General features: G+C 53.0%; 3 protein-coding genes across 12 annotated transcripts; 2 read left to right on the top strand and 1 right to left on the bottom strand.

The window, feature by feature from the left end:
• The first annotated feature begins 714 nt into the window (after positions 1-714).
• ZNF821 (zinc finger protein 821) lies at positions 715-14,435 on the top strand. 9 transcript variants are annotated; one of them, XM_069868230.1, is made up of 8 exons: positions 715-841; positions 3,207-3,298; positions 5,178-5,415; positions 10,091-10,216; positions 10,703-10,845; positions 11,122-11,226; positions 12,129-12,295; positions 13,049-14,432. In XM_069868230.1, exons 3-8 carry the CDS (start codon positions 5,364-5,366, stop codon positions 13,701-13,703), a joined length of 1,248 nt encoding a protein of 415 aa, XP_069724331.1. In that variant the 5' UTR covers positions 715-841; positions 3,207-3,298; positions 5,178-5,363; the 3' UTR covers positions 13,704-14,432. The 9 variants fall into 9 exon arrangements, with proteins under 9 accessions (XP_069724331.1, XP_069724339.1, XP_069724334.1 ...); XM_069868238.1 differs by having other exon boundaries at positions 5,178-5,522; XM_069868233.1 differs by having other exon boundaries at positions 5,149-5,415.
• Positions 11,236-23,595, bottom strand: ATXN1L (ataxin 1 like). Of its 2 annotated transcripts, XM_069868229.1 has the most exons (3): positions 23,495-23,595; positions 21,041-22,620; positions 11,236-11,725 (listed from the first exon to the last, which is right to left on the bottom strand). In XM_069868229.1, the coding sequence occupies exons 2-3, from the start codon at positions 22,517-22,519 to the stop codon at positions 11,549-11,551; spliced, it is 1,656 nt and encodes a 551-aa protein (XP_069724330.1). In that variant the 5' UTR covers positions 22,520-22,620; positions 23,495-23,595; the 3' UTR covers positions 11,236-11,548. The 2 variants fall into 2 exon arrangements, with proteins under 2 accessions (XP_069724330.1, XP_069724329.1); XM_069868228.1 differs by lacking the exon at positions 11,236-11,725 and having other exon boundaries at positions 15,448-22,620.
• LOC138726803 (proline-rich protein HaeIII subfamily 1-like) lies at positions 22,794-23,639 on the top strand. Its single transcript, XM_069868813.1, has 2 exons — positions 22,794-23,215; positions 23,345-23,639. Exons 1-2 carry the CDS (start codon positions 22,794-22,796, stop codon positions 23,637-23,639), a joined length of 717 nt encoding a protein of 238 aa, XP_069724914.1.
• Positions 23,640-24,669: the final 1,030 nt, after the last annotated feature.

Here is a 24,669-nt window from a genome sequence, read left to right as displayed (position 1 = left end):
GAATCAATAACGCAGCGGAAGGATCTCCGTCGCTCGATATATGTGTCACCGCCGATTGGCGCCCGCCGGCGCCCGCCCACCCCGGCGCGGAGGTTCCGCCCGCTGAGCGTTCCGCCCGCGGGTCCGCGCCGCCAGCCCCGCCTCCGCGGGGACGGGAGCGGCTGAGGGCACCGCGCCGGGGCCCGGGCGGAGGCGCCTCCGGTTCTCTGAGGGCCGGAGGCTCGGGCCGAGGCCGAGCCGCGGGCCCGGTGGCTGCGGTCTCGGCGGCTGCGGTCCCGCCGGGCGGCCCGGCCCCGGGTAAGCTGGGGGAGGGCTGGCCGGGTCCCGGGGCTCCACTGGCCTGGGGGTTCGACGGTCCCGGGGGTTAAGCTGGCCCGGGAATTAAACCGATCTGGGAGCGGGCTGGCCCGTGGGGTAAACCGGCCCGGCTCCGGCAGTGACCCGGCGCGGGGATTAAGCCGGCCCAGCCCCGGGACTGGGGTGAGCGGCTGCCCTGGGGTTTGGCTCGCCCACCCCGGGGTTAAACTGGCCCGGGCCCGGGCTCCTCGACCCCAGGTGACGCCGTCCCGGTGCCCGGCGGCGGCTCGGGGGCTGCCCGGGTCCCGCGGGGGACAAGCGGCTCCTCTCCCCGCGGCTGCCCGAGCTCCTAACGCGCGCGGCGGCTTCTAAATTCACGGCGGCTCCGTGATTTTTGGTTTTTTCCTGACCTCGCAGGCAGAGCCGGGACCCCGGTGAGCGCGGGGAAGGGGAGACGAGAGCCCGCGGCGGCGGAGGGGCCGGCGGGAATGAGCCCCCCGGGGCGGCCGGGAGCCGCCGGCGGGGGCGGCCCCGCGGGGAACAGGTGAGCGGCGGCGGGGAACGGCACCGGCACCGCCGGGGCTGTCAGCGGGGCTGCGGGGCCGTACCGGGGCTGTCAGCGGGGCTGCGGGGCCGTACCGGGGCTGTCAGCGGGGCTGTGGGGCCGTACCGGAGCTGTCACCGGGGCTGTGCCCGTACCGGGGCTATAGGGTTGTCACCGGAGCTATGGGTCTGTACCGGGGCCGTGCCCACACCGGGGCTGTGGGGCCGTACCGGGGCTGTCACCGGGGCTATGGGGAGCTGTCACCGGGGCTGTGCCCGTACCGGGGCTATAGGGTTGTCACTGGAGCTATGGGGCTGTACCGGGGCCGTGCCCACATCAGGGTTATGGGGCCGTTACCGGGGCCGTGGGGCCGTTACCGGGGCTGTTACCGGGGCTGTAGGGCCGTAGTGGGGCTGCCACCGGGGCTATGGGGCCATACCGGGGCTATGGGGCTGTACTGGGGCTCTCACCAGGGCTGTGCCCGTACCAGGGCTATAGGGTTGTCACCGGAGCTATGGGGCTGTACCGGGGCCGTGCCCACACCGGGGCTGTGGGGCCGTACCGGGGCTGTCACCGGGGCTGTCACCGGGGCTATGGGGAGTTGTCACCGGGGCTGTGCCCGTACCGGGGCTATAGGGTTGTCACCGGAGCTATGGAGCCGTACCGGGGCTGTTACCGGGGCTGTGGGGCCGTACCGGGGCCGTCCCCGTGGCTGTGGGGCCGTCCCCGTGGCTGTGGGGCCGTTACCGGGGCTGTGGGGCCGTACCGGGGCTGTCCCCGGGGCTGTGGGGCCGTTACCGGGGCTGTGGGGCCGTACCGGGGCTGTCCCCGGGGCTGTGGGGCCGTTACCGGGGCTGTGGGGCCGTACCGGGGCTGTGCCGGTGCCGGTTGTGCCCGCGCCGCGCGCTCCGGCGGCGCCGCCATCTTGCCCGTCCGTCTGTCCGGCGGCCCTTTGTCTGTCTGCGGCGCTGCGGGTAAGGGGCGAGCGGGGCCGGGCCGGGCGGGGCCGCCGCCCGCGGGGAGCAACGGGTCCCGCCGGCCGGCTGTCTGTCCGTCTGTCTGTCTGTCCGGCCTCGGCCGCCTGGCGGGCTGCTCTGTCCGTGTGTCCGGCCGCCCTGCACCTGCTTCTTGTCTGCTGGGGCTGCCCGCGGCCGGCTGTCCGAGGAGGCTGACGGATCCCTGTGTCTGTCCGTCTGTCCAAGGAGGACGTCAGGCTCCCCGTGTCCGTCTGTCCGAGGAGGCTGATGATATCTCTGTGCGTGTTTGTCCGAGGAGGCTGAGGGCTCCCCGTGTCCATCTGTCCGAGGAGGCTGAGGGCTCCCTGTGTCCGTCTGTCCGAGGAGGCTGAGGGCTCCCCATGTCTGTCTGTCCGAGGAGGCTGAGGGCTCCCCGTGTCCGTCTGTCTGAGGAGGCTGAGGGCTCCCTGTGTCCATCTATCCGAGGAAGCTGATAGATCCCTATGTCTGTCTGTCCAAGGAGGCTGGGGGCTCGCCGTGTCCATCTGTCCGAGGAAGCTGACAGATCCCTGTGTCTGTCTGTCCGAGGAGGCTGGGGGCTCCCCATGTCCATCTCTCCAAGGAGGCTGACAAGATCCCTGTGTCTGTCTGTCTGTCTTGAGGAGGATGTCAGCCTCGCCATGTCTGTCTGTTCAAGGAGGCTGAGGGCTCCCCGCATCTGTTTGTTCGAGGAGGCGGACAGGATCCCTGTGTCCATCTGTCCATCTGAGGAGGCTGATAGGATCACTGTGTCCATCTGTCTGTCTGAGGAGGCTGATGGGCTCCCTGTGTCCATCTGTCAGTGGGAGGCTGACATTGTCCTTGTGTCTGTTGGCGGGAGGCAGATGGGATCCCTGTGTCCAGCTGTCTGTCTGAGAGGGCTGATGGGATCCCTGTGTCCGTCTGTCTCAGGGGAAATGGGCTCGACTCCTCCTTTTGTCCGTCTGTGGGTCCTTTGGGGTTGAGCCCTTCTTGTTGGTCTCAGGACGAGGGGTCGGTGTTGCCTCCCTTGTACGGTTTGAGGAGGTTGGTGAGTGTCCCCGTGTGAGGGACAAGGGTGGGGGACAGAGACAGGGCGGCATCTGCAGGGCTGATGAGGCCCTTGCCCTGCCTGCCACGGGAACGGACAGGTGGGAGAAGGATGTTTGGATCGAGGTTGCAGTCACTTTTAGGTTTTTGTTTGCTGGGGATAATATTGCTTATAACCTTGCTTGAGAACTGGGTGGAACTGCCTATACCGGGTGGTTTGTGAATCGGGTTGGATGCTGAATGAACCTTGTAGGCAGAAGGGTGGGAAATGACCCTGAGACAACCAGGTTGGAGGTTGCGCAGGTTCCGATGGTGTTTGTGACAGGTTCTTCTCTTCTCAGGTGAGCCCTCTGCTGAGGGGACCAACGCTCTGTGCTCCCAGGCCAGGGAAACATGTCCCGTCGGAAACAGACCACTCCTAACAAAGTTCACTGTGAGTATTATGTTACACAGCGTTGTGGGATCTTTGCCCTGGCTGGATTGTTGTGGAGTGAGGCAGGGAGGAGGGGAGTGACGAAAAGGTACAATTTATGGGGAATGCTGGTTATTCGTGTTTCATCTTGGGGGCTGTAAGAAGAGAAACTGTGCATCAGGGGAGCTGGCCGTGTCCTGGCATGGCAGGACAGGGATAGGCTTGAGCAAACAACTAATGTTGTAAAGGTGGATGCGTGTGTGCAGGGCCTGTAGCTGTGCTTTGCATTCACAGTGGCACAAGTGCAAGTCGGTACGCTAAGAAGTGTGAGTGCGGGGCTCTGGCCCATCCTGGGTAGCAGAGGAAGTTCTTGACAAGGTGGTTTGAGTGTGTGGCTGGAGGGCAAGAAGTCCTAGATTTCAGTCTTTGCCCCACCACAGACTTACCTGGCCTGCCTTGGACTTAGGCTCACTGTACCTCAATTTCCTACCATAAGTTAAAGCTGTTTGCTCCTTCCTTGCAGGGAATGGGCAGCGGCTGAGTAATTTACTAGACAGATAAGTGCTGTCAGGTCATTCTTGGGCTGAGCTGACGGGACAGATCTCTGTTTCTCCATACCCTGGCGTTTGTTTGATAGAGAAAGGGCTGAAGATGCTGAACATCGGCACTTCGTGTGGGCAGGCTACAGCGAGGTGTTAGTGGAGCTGGGAGACACGTATGGATGTCTGGCTGCAAAGGGGAAACTGCACACCTACGGCTTTTGTTTGACTGAGTGCAGCAGAGGGAAGTTGGAGGGACTGAAGCTGTGCCCTTGTACATACCCAACTTTGTGACTGGAAACCCGTTTGGAACTTGGGGTGGAATGAGGAAAACAAATTTCCACTTCTTTAGACATGTGGGAGCAAGGCCCTGGGTATTGCTAAGCTGTAGTAGCTGTCAGGAGTACGGGACAGAGCTGAATGCTGCAGCCCTAACCCTGCCCCACTTTGCTGCTGCTGCTGGCTTGCATGCGTCTGCGTGTGTCTCTGTGCTGCCTTTCTGTATGGGTACAGCGAGGGGAATCTGTGCATGCTGTTCTCTGTACTAGGGGAAAAATACATTGTGATAGAGCCTAACACTGCACACTCTGTGAGCATACTGGGGAGAAGTCTTCTGTCTGGGACTTGAAATCCCCACTGGCTGCTAGAGCCGGGCATGGAGAGCTGACAAAGCTTTCCTCGGTGACCAGCGTAAGAGTCTTGAGACGTGGCTTTGGCATCTGCACTGGCTTGTGCTCTCCGATTCCTGCTTCTGGGCGCTGGGTTTGACAGTAGGCAGAGCATAGCTTTGATTTGCCTGATAGTATATTAATGACTTGGGAACTCTCTTCCTTATAGAAATCTGGTATGTCCTGGGCTTTGTCCTGTGATGCTAGTAACCCATCTCGTGTCCACACACATTTGCTTCCCAGAGTGCTCAGATATTATTACTGCTGCTGCTTAGATCAGGCACAGCCTTAGGCTGTCTCCGCTGCTGTAGAGCCGTGGTCTCTCACTTACGGAAACCAAGGGGTAACACAGCTCTAACAGTGCAGGGAAAGTTCCCATGGTGTTCAGGGCTGTTTTCCACACTCGCCTGTTTAAGGGTTATGTTCTTCAGAAGCGTGTACTATTATATACAAAACTATACATATTGTGGAGTTCAGTCGTGTGCTGTTTTCACAGTGAACATTGTTTTTTTTTTATCTGCAATACAAACGATTGTATCTCCGGTTTTGTTCTCGGGGGAAGCTATCTGACAAACATGCTACCAGCGGGCGTGAGGTTGAGGTTATGGCATCTGGTGTGCCACAGGGAGGAATTCTGGGAGCTGTTCACCTCCTTTACATGCAGTGCATTGCTACAGAGCAACTGTTCAACAGGAGCCATCAGGAGCAGCAAGTAGGACCACAAGAAAATAAAGGGACTGAAAGATACAAGAAACATGTCATGGTGATGTCTCCACCTTGGGATGGAAAATCTTGTCTGTCTCATGATGAACGCCGCCAAATCGTTGGGACTTCTCGGTCTACCTAGCCTGCTGTGTATCTGGAGGGCCCAGAAATGCCATGCAGTGCACTGACGAGGATAATCGGAGAGAGCATCAGCTCCAAGAACTGGGTGAGCCAGCAGAATGAGGAGTCAGGATGAGACATAGCAGACACATTACTGAGACTTCTTCACAGGGACTGAAATGGTTGGGAGGAGAGGAATAAAAGGGAGAGCAGGTATGCGGCTTTTTTCACAGTTGTCTGCAGCTGGGGTCTGCTTTGGCAGGCTACGGGGCTGGGAAGTGCTTTTTGGATTTGCATAAATACCACTGTGAATATCTAACTGGACCAATCTGTGGGAGGATGGTGCCTACTTCTTCCTTGCATGGCCACTCCGTGTTCTCTTCCTTCTTGGATTCACTAGGGAGACAGCTGCAATCTCCTCTTCCTGGCTTGCTTGGTGCCACCTCTTTCCAGGGTTACTTTCCAGGCTTGGCATGGCCCTCATTTAACCTTGCTCTGACAGCAACATGGTTTGCTGTCCTCACTTAGCACAGAATCACTTTGTTTGGCACGCAGAGCGACTGGCTGGGAGGTTGTGTGGTTACAAGTCAAAACAATTTTAAATGCAAGTTGATATGGAAGGAAATTCCAAATAATACATAAACAATGATAAAAATTACTATTATCACAACAGTCTCGCTGTGCATGATGGCTGGTCCTTCTACAGTGTTAATTGTAGTCATCGCCCCTTTGCCAGGGCTGCAGCACGTAATTGGCTCTTAATAATTTAATTTTGTTTTGCCACATGGTGCATGAGAAACACACCTGATATAGTGGTAACAAGTAGAGCTGTAATGCTGCGATATACTTACTGCATTGCCCATTCCACTCTGACCTGAAAAATACAATGCAGTTACATTGTTCCTGTGGAGATACCTTAAGTGGTTCAATTTGGTCTTTGTTTTCTCCCAGACAAAGCATAAAATCTCTCTAAGCAGTTTGTCTGATCTTGCATTCAAGCCCATCCACTGCCGCACCGTCATTCTGTCAGTTATGGGCTACTCGCTGCTCTCGTGCTTGCCAACAATTCGCTGCAGGTGTTAGTGTGCACTTTTTATTTCCTCTCCCTGCCGACCCATGAGCTGCTTTTCTTTCTATTGCTTGTACCCTTTGCAAGTGATGCTTCTCTTACAACTCTTGACACAGCTTTTGTTAGTCAAATTAATTCCCACTTCCTAGCTCTGTTTCTCATGGTCCCAATATCCCATTAATCTTCTATTTATTTCCTTCCCTCTCCCTCTGACACACACACATTCTGTGCTCTTCAGTCTTCCTTGAATTCTGCCATCTATAATATTCCCAGTTTGAAGAGAAAGTATCTTGCAAGACATAGGACCCAGCATTCAAAACTGAGCAGAAATGTTACTTGCATCAAAATCCTGGGTTCTTAAAGGGCTGTGGGCTGCTGTTATTAACTCTTTCAATTGTGTTGTTTTTCATTTCAGTAACCACTACAGCAGTGTGGACAACCCAGAATAGCGATGGGGCAGGTGGACTAGATCCACAGTGGTGGAAAGACTTGCAGATTTCAGGTCCAGGAAAGGAACACAGAGAAGACCTACCTGAACAGGGACTTTAAATTGGTGTACAAGGAGGGAATAAAGTGGCTCATCTTTGAGAGACCTTTCTGTTTAGGAAGGAAGACAGGGGAATAACGCAGTTTCTTTTGATTTTGTTTTGTGGATTTTGGGGTGGGGGATGTTTGTTTGTGTGTTTATTTTCCAGAACACCCAAGAGTTATCCTGCATTCATACAGTTCGAGAAGGGAAGGGCTCAGGAAAAAAAACCAAAAACCTTGCTGGCTACCAAGCTGATACAGCACCAGATTCTAGTGGTCATGCCTTCCCCTGTCGCACAGTCCCACAGGGCTGCCCCCCACCTCCACAGCTGCTCTCCTGGCATCCCACTCATTTACAAGATTATGGAGAGGAAAACTGAAATGCAAAGCAGAGGCATTTGTATGATCTTTCACTGTCCTGCATCTCTAGCTGTTTGTAAACCAAACATAATGACTTGTTTTGGTGTTGTGGTCAGCCTGCAGCCCTTTTTGTATTTAATAAAAGAAACTTCTGGAGAAGAGTCTGTGAGTTCAATATTGAGCACAACTTCACTGATAGCAGTGATCCTAAACCTGTTGCCTGTCTTACTCTCTTTCCAAAGAATGTCAGTGCATTCAGAGTGGGGTGGAGGCAGGGGTCTCATTGTCTGTATGTGAACATGAGTGTGTAGAAACAACGTCAAACATTACCTATCAAACATTAAAGCTCCAAAGCTTCATCAAAGTAAGACTTAGTCCGTCAGTAGATGAGCAGGACACTCTTTCCCAAGTTCTTTTGGAGACAATGTTAGTTTCATACATAAGAAATTCTGTGTAAGCTGAAGATAGCATTTTTAAAAGTGTCTTCCCCAATCCCATGATGCCTTTTAGGTACAAGCTAGTGGAGAATGCACAAGGTGCCATCTGCTAACAGCACTGCTTTGGTAACAGTTTGCATTTCTGGCTGTAAGCTGATAGTGCTCTGCACTGCACTGAATCAATGCTAACTTGGTTCTGTGTGTGTTGTACAGAAAGGCCACTGCAGACATGATTGCTTTCTTAGTTGTGATTGACAGCGGTACTGATAGGAGGAGTTCCTCAGTCACCTCGTGTAACAATTGCAGCTTTTAAAACCCTGCAGACTGTCTGTATCGTATGTGGATCAGAGCAGGGAACCTCCTGCCGTTAGACTTCAGGCTGCAGCTCAGTGGCAATGTGAGGCATCTGGAAGGGGAGAGAGGAGGGAAGAAAACAAACACGTAACTGTTTCCATCAGCAGTTGCAGTGGTGTTTGGGAATCCTGTTTTGTAACTGTCACAGGTAGCATGTCTCCCACCATAGTTTTACATCTGTCCTGTGTTCTTCAGGTTTCCTCATTTCACCATACTTTCTCCATCTTGCAATGCTTTTTTGGTCTCTTGACTTTTATCCTCATGGCTTGTGGATATCTGCTTCTTGGAGAGGCACTGTAAGTCTGTAGTGTCTGCTGTTCATGCAGGCTCTATCTCAGCCCCACTGATGTGAGGTTGTGGTCCAGGCATAAAAGCAGCGCTCCAGGTCATGAAAACCATTTAGTGCTGGAATGGCTTCTGAGGGAGGTACGTGTGTGACGGCAATCGTGATGTTCCCCTGACAAACAGATTTAGAGTGCCTCTCAGCTCCCCTCTCCTTCCCGCATGGACTGTGTCTTCTCTACAGAAACCTTTCTCACATTTCTGAAACGATGATAAATGCCTTCAAATGCTTTTGCAAACCTCCATGGGGATGTTGGGAACTAAAAGTCTTCTTCCACACTCTCCATGAAACTTCTGAAGGTCTTTGAAATCTTCCATAAATTACTGGTTTTTAAAGCACTGCTGGAAGTTGAGAGGTAAGCACCAGACAGGCAGTGCGAGTGTGACCACGGGGCAAAGCTGGCCGAACCAGTTTAGCACGTGGGAATGTGCCTTTCCTTGTAACAGGACTGGTGTCCTCTCAGTGGGTCAAGGATTCGGTTCCCTGGCTATATTGATGCCAGTTGTAGCCCTGTACTAAAAGGTACAATTCCATTCCAAAAGCTTTTATGTGAAAAGTGCACTGCGTCTTTCTTACCAGTTTTGCATTAATGCTTTGAGTGATTCTTGAGAACCTACAACTCAGTTGATAAGTTGAACTCAAAAGCTGCCCGCTGGGAATTTAGCACCATGTCATCTGCTGAGAGAGGCAAATCATGACTACACCTCGAATAAAGCCATTTGTTTGATTTAATATGAAAATTAATGGTTGCCTTTTATTATTCCTTGAAACAAAAAGTTCACCTTAGCAGGGATTGCTGTAAGAAGTTTTCTTTCAGAGAAGCCTAAATAATTGCTTTCTTTCAATGTGTTTGCCCTCTCCCATTGAGTTGAAGTACTGGTGATCAGTGTTTTTCATCAGACTGTAAGCTCTCTTAAACAAGCATCTCCATTTCTGTCTTTATTCCCTTAGTTGTCTGCACTGAGCATATGAAGTGTCACTGAGATTTCTTTTAGCCAGAGCCACTCCGGGGCAAGGCAAGGCAGTGAAGTAAGTTATGTATCTTGTAAGCAGGAGAACACCAGCTCCAAGCACAAACGCCTTCTTGCTGGGCAGCTTGTCCTCTATCCTCCCAGGACAGAAGGTGGTGACACAGCATGCCAAGGAGAAGCCCTGGTTTTAGTGGGGGGCAGATGAGGTGCGAAGCACCTAGGGAGACACTATTATTGTGCAAGTTGCCTATTATAGCAAGGAACAGGAGTTAATGATTTAGAAGCCATGGAGCAGTGTGCCTGATTTAGGACGCTGCTATAGTCCTTGAGTGGCTTCCCCTCCACCTAGAGCTGTGCTATGGCTCTGTTGCCAGGTAGCTTGGTACCAGAGAAGTCCACCTGGCTACATACAGCAGGTATCTCACTTTTTTATGGCTGGAGTGGTATTTGAAGTGTATGCAGCAAGCAGCCTGAGGCCAGACGTTTCTGCTAGTGAGACTGTTCTAGACACAGGGCCTGGACTCGCATCAGCAGCCACAAGAGGCTGGTGTTGCAGGGCAGGCAAGCAGAGAGGTTACTTAAATGCTTTCTGAGAGGTGACTTCAGAGGTTCTGCCCAGTGCAGGTGAGCAGCCCCACACCCGTTGGGTTTTTGGCAAACCTTGGTGGTGAAAGCAATGGAACGGCACCAGTCTGACTCTTTGTCCTTGTGGCTGCTAGGGAAGCAAGTCTTTGCAGGGCTGGAGGAGCAAGCCCGCCAAGCCATGATGAAAAACAACTTTCCTGGAGCTCTTGGGGACCAAAGGCCAGCCATTCATCCGCTGCAAGACCCCGACTCCAGCAGCAGTGAGTTCTGCCCCTTCCAGTAATGGCAAGGTAGTGGACTGGGGAGATTCTGCTGTGGGGTGAGGCTACATGCTGCACAACTCATGGGTGTCCTCCCACTTCTTACCCTTCCCGTCCTCTGGGTTAGCCCTTGGCTCCTGTGCAGGACTTGGTGTCAGGAAACACCAAGAGCAGGGCTGCTCCCTAAGGGAGGGCAAGCCCAGAGCCAGGGGCCACCACAACACAGACTGGGCAATGCCCTCACCGCTGGGATGCAGTCCCAACTTACTAGAGGAGGGTGGTAACAGCAGTGGGTCCATGTCAGACCAGGCAGGGTAACAGGCCAGGTCCAGGGACTTTGCAGAGCACTTCAGGTTCTTCAGGGCCCCAGCCCAAGTTTAAATGGAGCCCCTGCTCGGAGAGTGTGGGTAGAAGCCCCCCAGTGATGCTGGTCAGGACAGTTATGGCCTATGGGTGACACTCGGAATGACTCTCTTCATGTTCCAGGTGGCAGTGATGATGAGGAAACCACCCAAGATGAAGTTTCTTCCCATACATCTGAGGAGGATGGCTCAATGGTGAAAGTGAAGAAAGAATTAGAGAATGCAGAACAACCTGTGGCTGGAACCCCACCGATGAGAGACAATGAGGCAAGTGTGTCCTGGCTCTGCGCTCACCTTCACCTCCCAAGGACAGAGAAGGGTACTGTCTAAACAGCTCCTCTCCCCACCATGGTTTCTTATCTTTTTCTCCCACCTCCGCCAAGCAGTGTCTCCCATCAGGAGGAAAGGGTATGAAGAGCTCTTGGTCTGCCAGGAACAGGAGACAGTCAATCTTGTCGAGGCCGGTGCAGTGTTGACTCTGGGAGTCAACAAGGCAGTGTTGGGGTGGCTGTAATTACACGAGGTGGCTTTTCCTCCTTGTAGGTGCCCGAGACTTTGAATACGGATCCTATGCTGGGACTGTCACAGTGCCCCCTCTGCCAGCTGGAGTGTGGCAGCAGAGAACAGCTTATTGCTCACGTATACCAGGTAGGAGAAGATTCCAATCTGTGGGATATCTCTGGCCTTAAGCCCCTTGGGCCCCCATGAGCCCCAAATCCAGCAACAACCCAAAGCACAGGGTGGCTTTGCTTTGGTCTTTGCAGTCACAGAACTGAGCTTCTGGCTAGGGTGTGATTGAACTTTACAGCAGTAAACTGTGTCCAGAGGGTGTCCTGGGGGAAGAATCATCAAGCCACTGGTCTGCAGACCTGGAAAAGACAACTCTGTCTCAAAGCAGTCTCTGCAAGCAGTTGCAGGCTAAGACCAGGCAGTTCCTTTAGATAAAATGTGGAAGCAATTTTTATGTCATTCAGTGAGATAAGAAACCCTCCTCCTTATCACTCAGTTCTTTATTTTGTACCTTTATCACAGTTCCTATCCAGGAAAACAGCTGTTCTTCCTCTGACATGATTCCAGTATTGCTGGAAATCTGTGCTGGAATCTCATAGGTTTTGTTGTCAGTACTCTCTTCACAGCCCATGAAAGTCTGTAAAAGAAGGAATGAAGCAGAACTGAATTGGCCACTTAGGCACACCAGCAGACTGTCTCAATCCAAGCACTTCCTCGCCTGCATTCTGCCTACCGTTAGTCCAGTTACGCTTTGTCCAGCAACAGCAGCATCTTCAGATGCATTCCTGAAAACAAGGGTCAGGTCTTATGGTCCTAGTGTTTGGCCTTAATTGTTTCTCTTGCACTGAAACGGAGCTGTAGAAAGGTTTTGTCCTTGCTCTGTGACACCTAGATTTCTTGAGCTTGGTCTAGGAGCTGTCAGGCAGAGGTTTAGTGGTAAAGTCTTCCCATTCCAAGAGGCTGAACTGAATGGTTTGCTGTATCAGACTGCGCAGAGAGATGGGCAATTTGTTAGTAACAACCTACTGGTTGTTTTGCAGCACACTGCAGCCGTGGTGAGCGCCAAGAGCTACATGTGTCCTGTGTGTGGCAGAGCCCTCAGCTCTCCAGGATCCCTTGGGCGACATCTCCTGATCCACTCAGAGGACCAGCTGTCAAACTGTGCGGTGTGCGGAGCGCGCTTCACCAGCCACGCCACATTCAACAGGTCAGGGTTGCCCTGGCTGGTGAGTAGGCTAGGGGATCCACATTAAAGATTAGGTGGATTGCCTTAAATGACACAGAACTCATGGTTCTGGACCACTAAATCCTGTAGGAGAGCTGTGAACACCTCCAGTGAGTGAGATTCCCTCAATCCTTTCCTGCCTGCAGCTCTGCATCACCTGCTAACACTTCCATGGACTGTGCTGCTAGAAGGGTGTTCCTTAGCTCTGTGAAGAACTAGAACTATGCAGAAAGCACTGGGGTCTCACTGTAGAACAATCAACTGCTTCCCTTGCCCTGCGAGTAAGTCTGTACTGCCCAGATGGGTTCATCGTTTCCAGAGCAGGATTACGGGCAGGAATCAAAATGTTCCTTGTGTCCTGCCTGGTGGAAGATCACCCACTGACTAGTGGAACAGGGCTGAAAGGAGAAATCCAGAGATGATGGGGAGGAGCAGCTTGATGGTTAATTCCTGCTCTTGTGCTCTTCTAACCTAGATACTGCTCTGGGCTAACCCACTTAACCCTGATATGATGTTGCTTCATTTTATCTAGTCAGACTGTGGGCAGGCCTGGTTTAGCAGAGGCTTGTGATATTTTAGCTATTCAGATGTATCTGCAGGCAGGCCTGGTTTAGCAGAGGCTGCTCTCACAGGCTGTAGCAGGGAAATTGCTCATTGCAGCTGCCTGGGCAGTCTGAGATGGGGACTTTGCCATCAGCACCAAGTCTCTGACTTTCTGCTCTTTCTGCTTTCCAGCGAGAAGCTACCAGAGGTGCTCAGTGCGGATCGTTTGCCGGCACCACAGAGCGAGGGTTCCTCCAGTGTCGAAAGGAAAGACATTGCCTTTCACCCCCCTGTGTATCCTGCAGGCATCCTCCTTGTGTGCAACAACTGTGCTGCCTACCGCAAGCTGCTGGAGGCCCAGACACCCGGCATGCGGAAGTGGGCCCTTCGGAGGCAGAACGAGCCCTTGGAAGTGCGGCTGCAGCGTCTGGAGCGGGAGCGCACGGCCAAGAAGAGCCGGCGGGACAATGAGACACCTGAAGAGCGGGAAGTGAGGCGCATGCGGGATCGAGAAGCTAAGCGCCTGCAGCGCATGCAAGAGACAGATGAACAACGAGCGCGGCGGCTGCAGAGAGACCGAGAAGCCATGCGCCTGAAACGGGCAAACGAGACCCCAGAGAAGCGACAGGCACGGCTCATCCGGGAGCGTGAGGCCAAGAGGCTCAAGCGGCGCCTGGAGAAAATGGACATGATGCTCCGGGCACAGTTCGGCCAGGACCCCTCTGCCATGGCCGCTTTGGCAGCTGAAATGAACTTTTTCCAGCTGCCAGTGAACAATGTGGAGCTGGAAAGCCAGCTGCTGGGCAAAATGACCTTTGAGGAGCAGAGCAACAGTGCGCTGCATTAAGCTACAGCCAAGAACTGTGCCGCCTTTGCTGCGCTAGCAGGCTTCCACGCTCACAAGGCTGCTGTGGGTCCCTGGCTGACTCTCCCTGACAGATGGTTCTGGTTTTCTCCTCAGCACAGGAGAACAGAGCTGAGAGAAGTCTGCCAAAATAGCCTGGTGCGAGCAGATTCTGAGGACACAGTCTGCTCTGGGGGCCAAGTCACAGCCTGCGAACAGAGGGAAAATAAATTAATGTTCACGTTTATTTAGTCCCCTTCTTTACATTTTATGCTTTGTCCTGTTCTTGGACCTTTGCCCCGTAGATAGTTTTGGGCTGGTGCAGCTCTGCTGTGCGTGAAAGCCTGCCTCGCTAAAGAGGGATCTTGCTTTCTGCAGCATGAATTATGGAGCTGAGGACTTTGACAGTCCACAGCTCCTCCAGGAGTAAATCCCTCGCAGTTTGTACCCATAAAAAGGAAGCAAAGGAGGATGTTGTCTCCCTGGAAATAGCTGTGCACACCCTTTCTCTTAACACTATGTGCTAAATTGCGGTAGCACCCATGGAAAATCTAAAAGGAAACCGAGTTCCTGTTTCAAGTTACCCCATATTAACACCATGAGAAAGGCTGACTGAGGTAAGCAAACAGCAAATAGGTGTGCTGGTTTACTCACAGGTTCATTTTCATTTAAACAGCATTTCAGGTTTGCAAGTGAAAGAGCTGATCAAATAGTAAACAGTTAGGGTAGGCCAGCTCTCTAGTGCTGTGTGGATTTGCCTATCCTTTTATTGTTTAGGGGGGCACCGTTAGTAAACAGAACCACTCAGGTAATAAAGAAAGTTGCTTTTGCTTCCACACTCAGCAGCAAAACCAATGAGAGGAACGTGGAAAAGGGGTGAGCTGGGGAGGAGCCATGGAAAGCTACAATAACAGTCTGGGAAAACCTGCCAGAGGGCAGGGAATTTAAGCCTTCTTAAGTTTATTCAAGAGGTAGCCAAGGTGAAACATGATCATAGTCTGTACCTACATGAAGAGGCTCCCATTGCGAATAGAAATCATTATGAAACGATGCAACTATGGGAATTAAATCTAGGCATGTTTGAACTGGAAAAGGCAAAGCCTCAGCGCAGAAGGACTCATGGGGGCTGTGGGGGGAGGCAAAGGGCTGGTACATTCTCCATTATTTCTTTAAGAACGAGCATCTAAAGATGCATGCTGTAGCTTTGTGGGTTCCAGACACCAGCCCACCAAACACTGGTGTGCCACACACATCTGTTTTGTAGCCTGAAGACCCCTGCTGCTTTCATAGCTTTTCTAGTTAAGGCCTGCATTACAGGTACAACGTGGTCTAAATACATCAAGAGCTTCTGTCTTCTCTTTGGTTGCTGTTTCTTTGCATTAAGGCAGAAATACTGACCACAAGACTCCTACTTGAGATAAGAAGAGTAAAGTTAAAAGAAGCAGCAAACCCTTCTGGTCAGACTACTTAGAAACCTGATTTCCCCCTCTTTTTTTCCATTTGAAAAGCTTTTGATTGAAGCCTTTGAAAACCCTATTTAACACTTACAATTGTTGCCTTGGAAGAGCACAATGCTACACGTTTTTCATGATAATAAACTAACCTTACCTTCGGTCTTAGGGAGGCTAGCTAAGAGAAGCATTTTGTCTTCTCAGTACTACAATTTCCTGCACACTTCACTCTAGCATCTCATTTCCTCACCTTACAGAAGCTGATTTAACATCTTATTCATCACACAGAACTGACATCCAGGAGCCATCCTTGCTTCTCTCACTTTGGGAACAGACACTAGATCTGGAAAGGGTCTATTCAGTTCCATGGTACCTTGGTTTGTATCCTCCTTTGCTCTCTGAACAAATCCCTCGCTTTCACCTCTGTTGATTTTCACACTCAAACTGACAGTTTGCTTCTCACAATATTTGCTGTTGCTCTATTTCGTGTGCTTTGCTGGGCAAGCAGAGATGCAGCTTCGCTCTGCAAACTGCAGCTGAAGCTTCTCCTCTGGCACCACTGGCGTTAGCCCAAGGGGTACAAGAAAGAAAACACGTAAAAGCAAAAGTATCTGAACACAGGATTATGGCTTACAGTCCATCTGTGAGACAGCCCTTACCTTGCCCATGTCACAAGTCTCCAGATCACTGTGTGAGACCAGAGAACCCACATCCTAATGATGCTACAGACAAGCAAAAAGTCTCAAACACCAAAGGAAAAGCTATTGGTTTATATATAGATATAGATATATAGATATATACTGTGTTTACAGAGTCAACAAGTTAAATGCAATATTCATAAGAGCATTAACAATAAAAATACAATCTGTGTGTAGCCAAGTACAGACTTAAAATGGTAAAACAGGAAAAAGGATCTCACCAAAAGTACAAATATACAGTACAAATTGATTTATTTAAAACAGTTACAAAAAAAGCACAACAAAATAGAGATTATCCTTAGAATTATTAATGCTTTGTTAAAGATCAGGTAGAAGGAAAGGGGCAGGAACAAGGTCGGAGGGGAGCACCTGACTAGTTCTAAGGCTTTAGATACAATGCGGTCGGTTACATGTTAATACAGCCATTACATAACTGGGATTATAGTTGAGGGATCAGCACTTATCTACAAAGACCTCCTTGCCTCAGGGCAGCCCAGCCAGTTCCCCCAGGGCGACACGTCTGCTTCTCTGCTTCCCGTGTGCAGACCCTCCCCTGGCGCTAAGGTGCCATGAAAGCAGAAAACAACGAAAGTGTGCACGGGTGCATTTGCGGAGTGGGATGGCAGCAGCCTAGAAGGACGTTAGGGACAAGTCTCGTCCTCCACGGACAGATGTGAAGTCCGTGAAAGGGCCTTGACCATCATAAGCCATACACGGAACACACCCCGGGCCAAACTCTGTACAGAATGTGCATTCGTAGCCATCTTAGCAGCTTCTGCAAAGTTTCAGGCCCTAGGACAGCCTGAAAGACAAAGAGCAGTTGTGAGCGACGCTAGGGAAAGGCACATGTACTGCTGTGGGCAGGAACTCGCATTCGGGCTACTCAAGCTGCTGTAGTTTCCTTTACAATGATTTCTGAGTAACAAGGATTGTTAGTTCTCTACGGGGAAAAGTGACTCTGAGCATGGGGTGGGGACGGGGGGGCAGGGACACTTAATGTGAAAAGTGCATTATACTTGCGCACCTGCCGGAAAGGGGAGGCAGAGGGGCCTCTGCAGCTTTCCTTCTTTCCAGGCAGAGCTTCCTCTGCATAGTCTGGTAGTGATGAGCGCTCGTCGCTTGGAGCAAGTCTCACGTTCCTGGAGCAGCAGTGTACGCACAGCCTAGAAACAGGCCTGGCCTCTGCCGGGCAGCTGACCCAAGGAATGTTTCGGGAGATGGGACAGGCGGCCACAGACACCCTTATTGCATCCTACAGGCTCCTGCCACAGAGCGTGAGCTGGCTGAGACCAAGGCAGGAGGCCTCCTCCTCCAGGTAGGACAGACCACAGCTCCCCTCCCCTTCACAATAGCAGCAGGAAAACAGGATATTTCTCTGAGAAGCCTGTCACATCTCTGCCTGCAGAAAAGCCTGGATAACCATCTCATTCCGTAAGATCTTCCTGGCTTTATCTCCTCCATTCCCTGTAAACCTAAGAAATAAAAGCCTCCTCTATAGGCTCATTCATAGCTTTGCTGCCTACAGCAGAGCCTGTCCCACATACTCCGTGTCTCAGGAGAACCTCAACGCTCAACACAACAGCACCACAGGCACCAACCAACACAGCCCAACCCTGTCAGAAGAGATTCCAGCGATTAGGAGTTCTGCTGATCTGGGCTACAGGGCCGGCAGTGACCCCTCCTGTCCACTGCCTTTGGGGCAAGCAACTAGATTCCCAGTTTCTTCATCTTGATGCCCCACCATGAAATGTGCCCCAACCCGCTGCTTCCAGAGAAGAGCTGGCAGCTGAAACATGCTCAACAGTGGGACTGACAGGGAGTGTTGGATGAAAGCGCCGAGGTCAAGCTCACACCGTGGCCTGTTCCACAGAGCTCAAGCCACACTGGACAAGCGCGCAGCTAGCCAAAGCCCAGGGTGAGCACCTCCACAGCCCTTTGGCTGCCTACAGTACAAAGCTATTTTAGCCACACAGCATCTTGCCTGGTACATCAGTGTCAGACCACTGTTCAGTGCGGCTGAGATCTAGGAGTAGTAGTTACAGTAACACACATGAGATAAGGCCGGCTCCCCAAACCCCCAACTCTAAAAGAGAGATTTCTGTGTTCAGAGATGCACGAGGGGCTCTGCACCCTTCAGCTGCTCAGACATTTCCTCTATGCGTGCAACCAGCCCACCTACATTCACACACCATATGTATGCAAGATCCCTTTCTTAGCTGCCTGCCACAGCTCTGAATTCCCCTGCATATGCCCTGCCAAGAACAGGCAGGAGAACCTGGACTCCTCCGCCTTCTGCCTTTGGCCACAGACACCCTGGATGTCCTGAGCATGAAGTACAAACCAGCATTAATCGAGGTCTTTGCGTAGGAGAGTCCAATGAAGAGCAACCATGACCGACCCCAGGGGCTGAGGCCAGGCACCCGGGCCCAGACAGTACACGTTACAAACGGGGCCGGGAAAACAGCATCTGTTCCCACAGCTGCTGCATCCAAGGAGGCGGAATCTTCATATGACAGCATCACCGCAACTTCATACACTTCACATGGAGCTAATGAGATCAGAAGCAGTGTGTACTTTGGGGGAAGCTACACGTGGTACAGGCAGCATCCTCGTTCCGGAGAAACCCCCGTGAGGCACAAACGCTGAGGGCAGGAGTAGCACAGATCTCACCTAAGGCCTGAAAAGAAACTGTCCTGGTGCAGGCATTTCAAAGGCAACGGAAATGGCTAGCAACGTGCTAGGAAAACAGGACTGACCACCTGGATGGAAGGGACATTCTGGAAACTCTGATTTGCCTAACACTCAGGCAGAGCACCCCTGCCTCACACAGTCAACCAAAGCCAACCAGATACAGGACGTGTTCCTGAAGAGCGTGCGGAGCAGCCCTGAGACACCACTGCAAGCTGACGGATGACGGCTGCACCGAGGAGAGCACAGACACACACGGCATTTGGGAAAAGGGAGCAGCAGTGCCCTAGCAGTCAGGGATGCCTGATATTAAATTCCAGATAGATGAGGGAGGGGAGACAGAAACCGGTATGCTGAACATCAGGAGCAGCATCAGGACTCCAGCGGGGACCCGCACACTGAAAAGAAACCCTCTCAAAAGCCTGGTCCTAGCACAGAGACGGGCACCTTAATACAAGGAATACTTAACCCAAGTGAAGTCAGTGAAGACTCCTATCCACAATGTAACAGTGACTATGTTTTATCCTAGCGAAGCAGTTAGAGCTGGTGTCATAACACACCATCAGAGAGGGGAAATTAGTGTGACTACTGGAGCCTTCACTTGAATGGAGTGTTATTACCATAACGAGGTATTAATATACATTTGTAATAAATTTCACCGTGAAAAATACTACTCTTGATTTTACCATGCTGTTCTACAGAGGAACTTGAGAGTGAAGCATCAGAAGAACTAACACAAAACCAACCCAAAATGCCCTGTGATGCAGTGATTTTTTTGAGAGTCCCTAGATTAACAATAGAACTGAACTTAGCAGAAACTTTGTACCTTGCCTGCACATGCACAAATACTTGTCTCTTGTCCAGAGCTTATTCAGGACGCTGCCTGCAGGGAAGAGTTAACCACCTGGAGTGTTTTCTTCTGGTTTCATTACAAAATAGTCTCGGTCTTCTCACAGAAAAAGGATGTGTTTCCATCCTTCCCTAGAGAAAGCTAAATATATTTCACCTCAGCTTTAAAAAAAATAAACCCACCAAAACCCAAAATCCAAACAAACAAAAAAAAAACCCAACTCCATTCACCCATGGGCTAAGCCTCTGCAAAAGCGATAAGCCCAAGAAATATTTTTTTTAAGTTATTCACATGGGAAGAAAGATTTGATTTGGTGGCAAATAATTAAGTGTATTTTATAGCAAGAAATTGATGTCCCCCACCCCAACTCGTGTCCCACCCCAAGTGCTCGCGTTCCCTATTCACCTACACCCAAACCCATCCTTTTGGTCCTTCCTCTTGAATTTCTGTGATTCATTCAAATCTGTACATTCTTTGCAAGAAGAAAGAGCAGTGGGATTCAGTGGAAGAGACATTAACAGAACCACCGGAGAAGCATCTCCGTCCTGCCCTCAAGAGCTCCATCGGTGAACGGTCCTTTTAAAGTGCATGTGTGAAGAAAAGGGATACTGGGAGTGGAGCCCCCTAAGCTCCAGTGGGGACCAATCTCTCCCCTACATGAGAAAGGAGGCGTAACATCTTCAGCAATCTTATCTGCTACCTTAAGCTGTGTCTGCCCTCCTCATCTCCCCACCCATCCTGAATGCTTAGACCCTGCCCCGCAGGAAATCAGTTATTCAGGGAGGTGTGAGAAAGCCCCAGCCTCTGGAATGCTCTCATCGCAAGCTCATGAGCACATCCCGGTTCTCTACCCCAGCTAGCCCGTTGCTGCTCCCTGAGGCACTAGATCCCTCTTGATTCTCCAAGAGGAACTGGTCAGCCACCGGACTGGATGGATTAAATCCAGTCCTGCAGGGCAGAAAGCAGCCTTGCTGGTGAACCTGTCACAAAGTCTGTGCAATTTCTCCACCTGACGGCAAGGCTCACCTAGAGGGGATGCTCTAGCTCACAGCCTAAAAGGGATCATTTCCCTGCATTAGAACGCCCTTCGATAGACAGCTTGACCTCCTGGGGAATGAAAGAGGGACGGAGCAGAGAGGGCCGAGGCTCCTCTGCCTGCATGCTGTATCTTTGGAAGCCTGGGGCTGTACAGCCATACTGACTGCCAGTCTCGGGCTGAGAGGGTTCTGCATGAAAGCTCTGGGCTGCGCTGTCCCTATCTGTGTGGCTGTTCCTTTCAGCAGCTCTGTCAGACGGTTCTCCAGACCCCTGAGCTGTTCTGTCAGATCTCTCCCTAGTAGATATCAACTGGTCTGTGAGAGGGTAGGTAGCCTGAGAAGCTGAGTTGCCATTCATGCTCTGTAAACTGATTGATATGCAGACATCCCCCACTTGCAGCCTGTGACAGGGCAAAGCAAAGAGCTGCGCAGTCCGCCCTGGGCTACAGGAGGACCAGCCCTGGCCGTATACAAAGAAGGGATGCTCTGGGGGCACGTCAATGCTCACTTTACTTTGTTGCTCCCCAACCACAAAATGCAGCGTGACAAGCCCAGGCCACTGGCTGTCTTGAATATCCACCACGGTGCTGGAGTCGATCTTCAGGCCCCCGCTCACCTCTGCACTGCGAACAAAGTCTTGGGTCTGCAGGTCCTCTACCCGCTTCAGCTCTCCGGTGGCCAGCTGGATGATGGCTCCTTTCATGAAGTGAGAGGGCAAGTGTGAGGCGTTGGGTGGCTGTGGCTGGGCCAGGTCCTTTTCCGGCACGCTTCCTCGAGCCTGTGCGTCTGGGCTCTGCCTCACCAGGGTTTCTGGGGCAGACCTGGTGGGCTCAGATCCAACGGGAACCAGGACTGGCTTGCCGTTGGCTATCACCATTCCTTTGGTTAACTGTCTTTGTCTAACCGGCTCTTTGGGGGACATCACGTATGGACTCCTGGACTGGTTTTTCTCAACAGCAGCCCTTTCCACTGTGTTTCTCAGCACATCCTTCGACTCCCCCTGCTGATCAGGGAGATTATGGCAAAGGTTTAAAGGGCTCGGGTCATCTTTCATCTGGGCTGCCACAACATGATAATCCTGAGATGCCAACACCCCCACCACCCTCTGAACCTCCAGATCAGTGTCTGGGGTGCTTCTGTGAGCTGGCACAGAGACCTCTGTTCCCGGCGTCTGGTAACCTGAAAGGAACTGCCCGTCGACCACACACCCCGCTGCAGCCCCTGGCAGAGAGTCTTCAGCCTTACTGCCGGCAGAGTCCATCACCTCGCTGCTCCTTCTCGCCACATGAGGTTCCAGGTGTCTCTGCCCACCGTTGGCAGCAGCTACCTCTGAACTCAGCTGACTGTCTTGCCGAGGAGACTCCGGGCTTCCACCGGCCACAGGCGTCTCATACGCTGAATACCCTGATGGGAGGCGGGACATCTGATAATAAACAGGGATTCTACCCGGTGCAGCTTCTAACGTCTGGGTCCCGGCATGGTGCTGCATCTGGCCGGAAGGAGAGCTTGCCGGAGCAGATTTGTTGAAGGTGTGGGTAGGAGAGGTAGTCTGGGGGGAAGGAGCGGCTTCTTCTGTGTAGAGAGAGGCGTATGGCACAAAGTGGGGGACATGAGAGGTGGTGAGGTTGGTGGAAGGAGACAGAAGCGGGCTAGGCAGGAAGCCAGGAGGGACGGCATAGGGCACTGTGTAATGGGAGCCGATGAACTGCAGGGACGCCGGCGGGATCTGCGCGTAGTGGATGGGCGGGTAGGGCACCCCCGGGTGCTGGATTATCGGCGAGGTCATGTTGAAGGCAGGGGGCAAGGGGCTGACGTTCACCACGGGGTGCAGACCCGTGGGGGAGAAGGTGGCAGGGGGCACAGCCACTTTGTAGAGCATCCCGTACTGGTCCACCGTAAGCCCCGCTGCCGCTTCCGTGGCCTCGCCAGGGCCGTAGCGCGCGGCAGTGGGACCCGGCCCGGCTGTCCGGGGCCACTCGGGGCCCTCACCTGAGGCTCCTGCCGCCCGACCCACCTCGGTGCCGGTGCTGGCGGCGGGCAGGTCCCGCTTCTTTGGCGGGAGGCACTCCTGGCTGCGCTCGTGGCCCGCTCTCATGGTGCCCCGCAGTGTCCGGGCAGCCCCGCTCGCTCATGGGGGCAGCTGCGGGGGCTGCCATGTGCCGGCTCCCGGGTCCCCGCTGCCAGCCGCCGCCTCACCTGCGCCAGGAACAGAGCGAGCTGTCAGTCCCAGCCCCACGCCGGTGGCAACCCTGAGCCTCAGGAACCAGCAACGGCAGCCACCCCAGCCCCAGCGCCACAACCCCACACTCGCTGGAGCCCCAAGGCCTGGGAATCAGCAACGGCCCCAGTCCTGACCACTAAAGCCCCAGATGCGGCTATGCCGGCAGCCCTGGCCTAGAGAACCGGTAACAGCAGTGGCCCCAGCCCCCGAATCCCATGAAACGGTAACAGCGGTGGCCCCATCTCTGGGCCCCAAATCCCAGGAGGTAACAGTGGCAGCTCCAGCCCCTGAGCCCCAGCTCAACCGGAGCCCCAAGCCCCAGCAACTGGTAATAGTGGCAGCCTCGGTCCTGAGAACCGCTAACAGCAGCGGCCTCAGCCCTGTCCCGGCTGCGGGCTCCAGACCAGCAGGAGTCCCGGAGCCCAGAACCGGCAACGGTGGTGGCCCCAGCTCCAAGCCTCAGTCCCACAATCCTGGACTAGCGGCAGCCCCAAGTCCCAGGAGCCGACAACGGCAGCGGCCCTGGGAACTGGTAACGGTGACGGCCCCATCCCCGATCCCCAGGAAACGGTAACGGCGGCGGCTTCAGCCCCCGAGCTCCGGCCCCAGCCCGAGCCACGAGCCCCAGGACCCGGTAAAGGCGGCGGCCCCACCCCTGGCCCACACAACCCGGCCCCGCCGCGGGCTCCGGTCCGGCAGGAGCCCCAGGAACCGGCAATGGGAGCCGCCCCAGCTCCGGCCTTCGAGCCCCGGGGCTCTAGAACCGGCAGCGGCCCCGGCCTCTAAGCCCCAATCCCGCAACGCCGGACCAGCGGGAGCCCTCATTCCCGGGGTCCGGCCCCGGCTCACCCGCCATGGCGCGGCTCCTCCTCCTCCTCCGCCGCCCGCCCCGCCGCCGCCCGCGGCCGCCTCCGGCGCGGCCCCTCCCCTCCCGGCGGCGCGCGGCGATGACGCAAGCCCCGCGCGCCGGAAGCGCCTCACGGGGCGGGGGTGATGACGTCACGGCGCGCCCGCAGCGCCGGGTCACGTGGCCGGCGGCGGGGCGGTGTCAGCAGGGAGCGGGTCGGGGGGCTCTCACCTTACAGCAATCGGACTAATAAATGATCAGGGGCGACCAACGACACTCACAGCCTCAAAGGCAGCACGTCTGGGCGCTGCTGCTAGGAAAAGAAATGGCGTTTTGTGCACTGCAGGCCCGGGGCGACACCGAAAATGCCGCCAGATACATCCACTTCGAGTTCTAAAAAGGCTACAACCTATAGCTGCATTTTATGAAAAATCAGTGATGAATTACGTCCAATTTTATGTCCATGGACACTGATGGTAAACTCTTCGTTGTTTTCAGTGTGTATCATCAAGTCCTGGTTTGTTTGTTTGTTTGTTTAATGAGAGGAAAAGCAGAATAGTCATGATAAGTACTTAAAATACTTACTCCTCTAGAAACAATTCCAGTTTTATTTTTATTTAGACTACTGTTATGCAAAGCCACTTCTAACCATGATCAGATGGAAATGTGCAATCTACATATCCATAATTCACCCTTAGAATCATAGAATCATAGAATCACCAGGTGGGAAGAGACCCACCGGATCATCGAGTCCAACCATTCCTATCAAACACTAGCACATAAGCACAGTAACAACACACAAAATATTAATTACAGCAGCATAAACCACAGTCTCTCAGGTACTACAGCTGAATTATCGCTTTCCCAGTCACACCCAATATCACTTGTATGCAAGGAAGCAATATGGAAAGCACCAGACATACAGAAACAACAGTAAAAGTGCATGGAGAAACATCAGAAAAGACCACAAATGCTTTGGAGTTTTAGAAAGCAAGAACCCTTCCTCAGGCCTGGGCAACCTGAAAGAATGACCTCCATCAGTTGTGCAGTGAGATGAGCTGGGTACAGAATATGTTTCTTATAAAAATGGTTGGACTCGATGATCTGGTGGGTCTCTTCCAACCTGGTTATTCTGTGATTCTATGATTCTAAAATACATATAAATTTTCCCACAAGT

This window comes from Phaenicophaeus curvirostris, chromosome 14 (genome assembly GCF_032191515.1).
Source record: "Phaenicophaeus curvirostris isolate KB17595 chromosome 14, BPBGC_Pcur_1.0, whole genome shotgun sequence".
Lineage (NCBI taxonomy): Eukaryota > Metazoa > Chordata > Aves > Cuculiformes > Cuculidae > Phaenicophaeus > Phaenicophaeus curvirostris.
Note: the sequence above shows the minus strand (reverse complement) of the source record. Positions and strands in the feature narration are given on the sequence as shown.

Excerpts from the sequence above, each read along its gene's own strand:
- ATXN1L (XM_069868228.1), bottom strand. The coding sequence starts at position 22,519 with ATGAGAGCGGGCCACGAGCGCAGCCAGGAGTGCCTCCCGCCAAAGAAG.
- ZNF821 (XM_069868230.1), top strand. The coding sequence starts at position 5,364 with ATGCAGTGCACTGACGAGGATAATCGGAGAGAGCATCAGCTCCAAGAA. Across the intron at positions 10,217-10,702 it reads AGACCCCGACTCCAGCAGCA|GTGGCAGTGATGATGAGGAA; the intron begins GTGAGTTCTGCC and ends TTCATGTTCCAG. Across the intron at positions 11,227-12,128 it reads TTATTGCTCACGTATACCAG|CACACTGCAGCCGTGGTGAG; the intron begins GTAGGAGAAGAT and ends GTTGTTTTGCAG.
- LOC138726803 (XM_069868813.1), top strand. The coding sequence starts at position 22,794 with ATGCGGCTATGCCGGCAGCCCTGGCCTAGAGAACCGGTAACAGCAGTG. Across the intron at positions 23,216-23,344 it reads TCCCCGATCCCCAGGAAACG|GAGCCCCAGGAACCGGCAAT; the intron begins GTAACGGCGGCG and ends CCGGTCCGGCAG.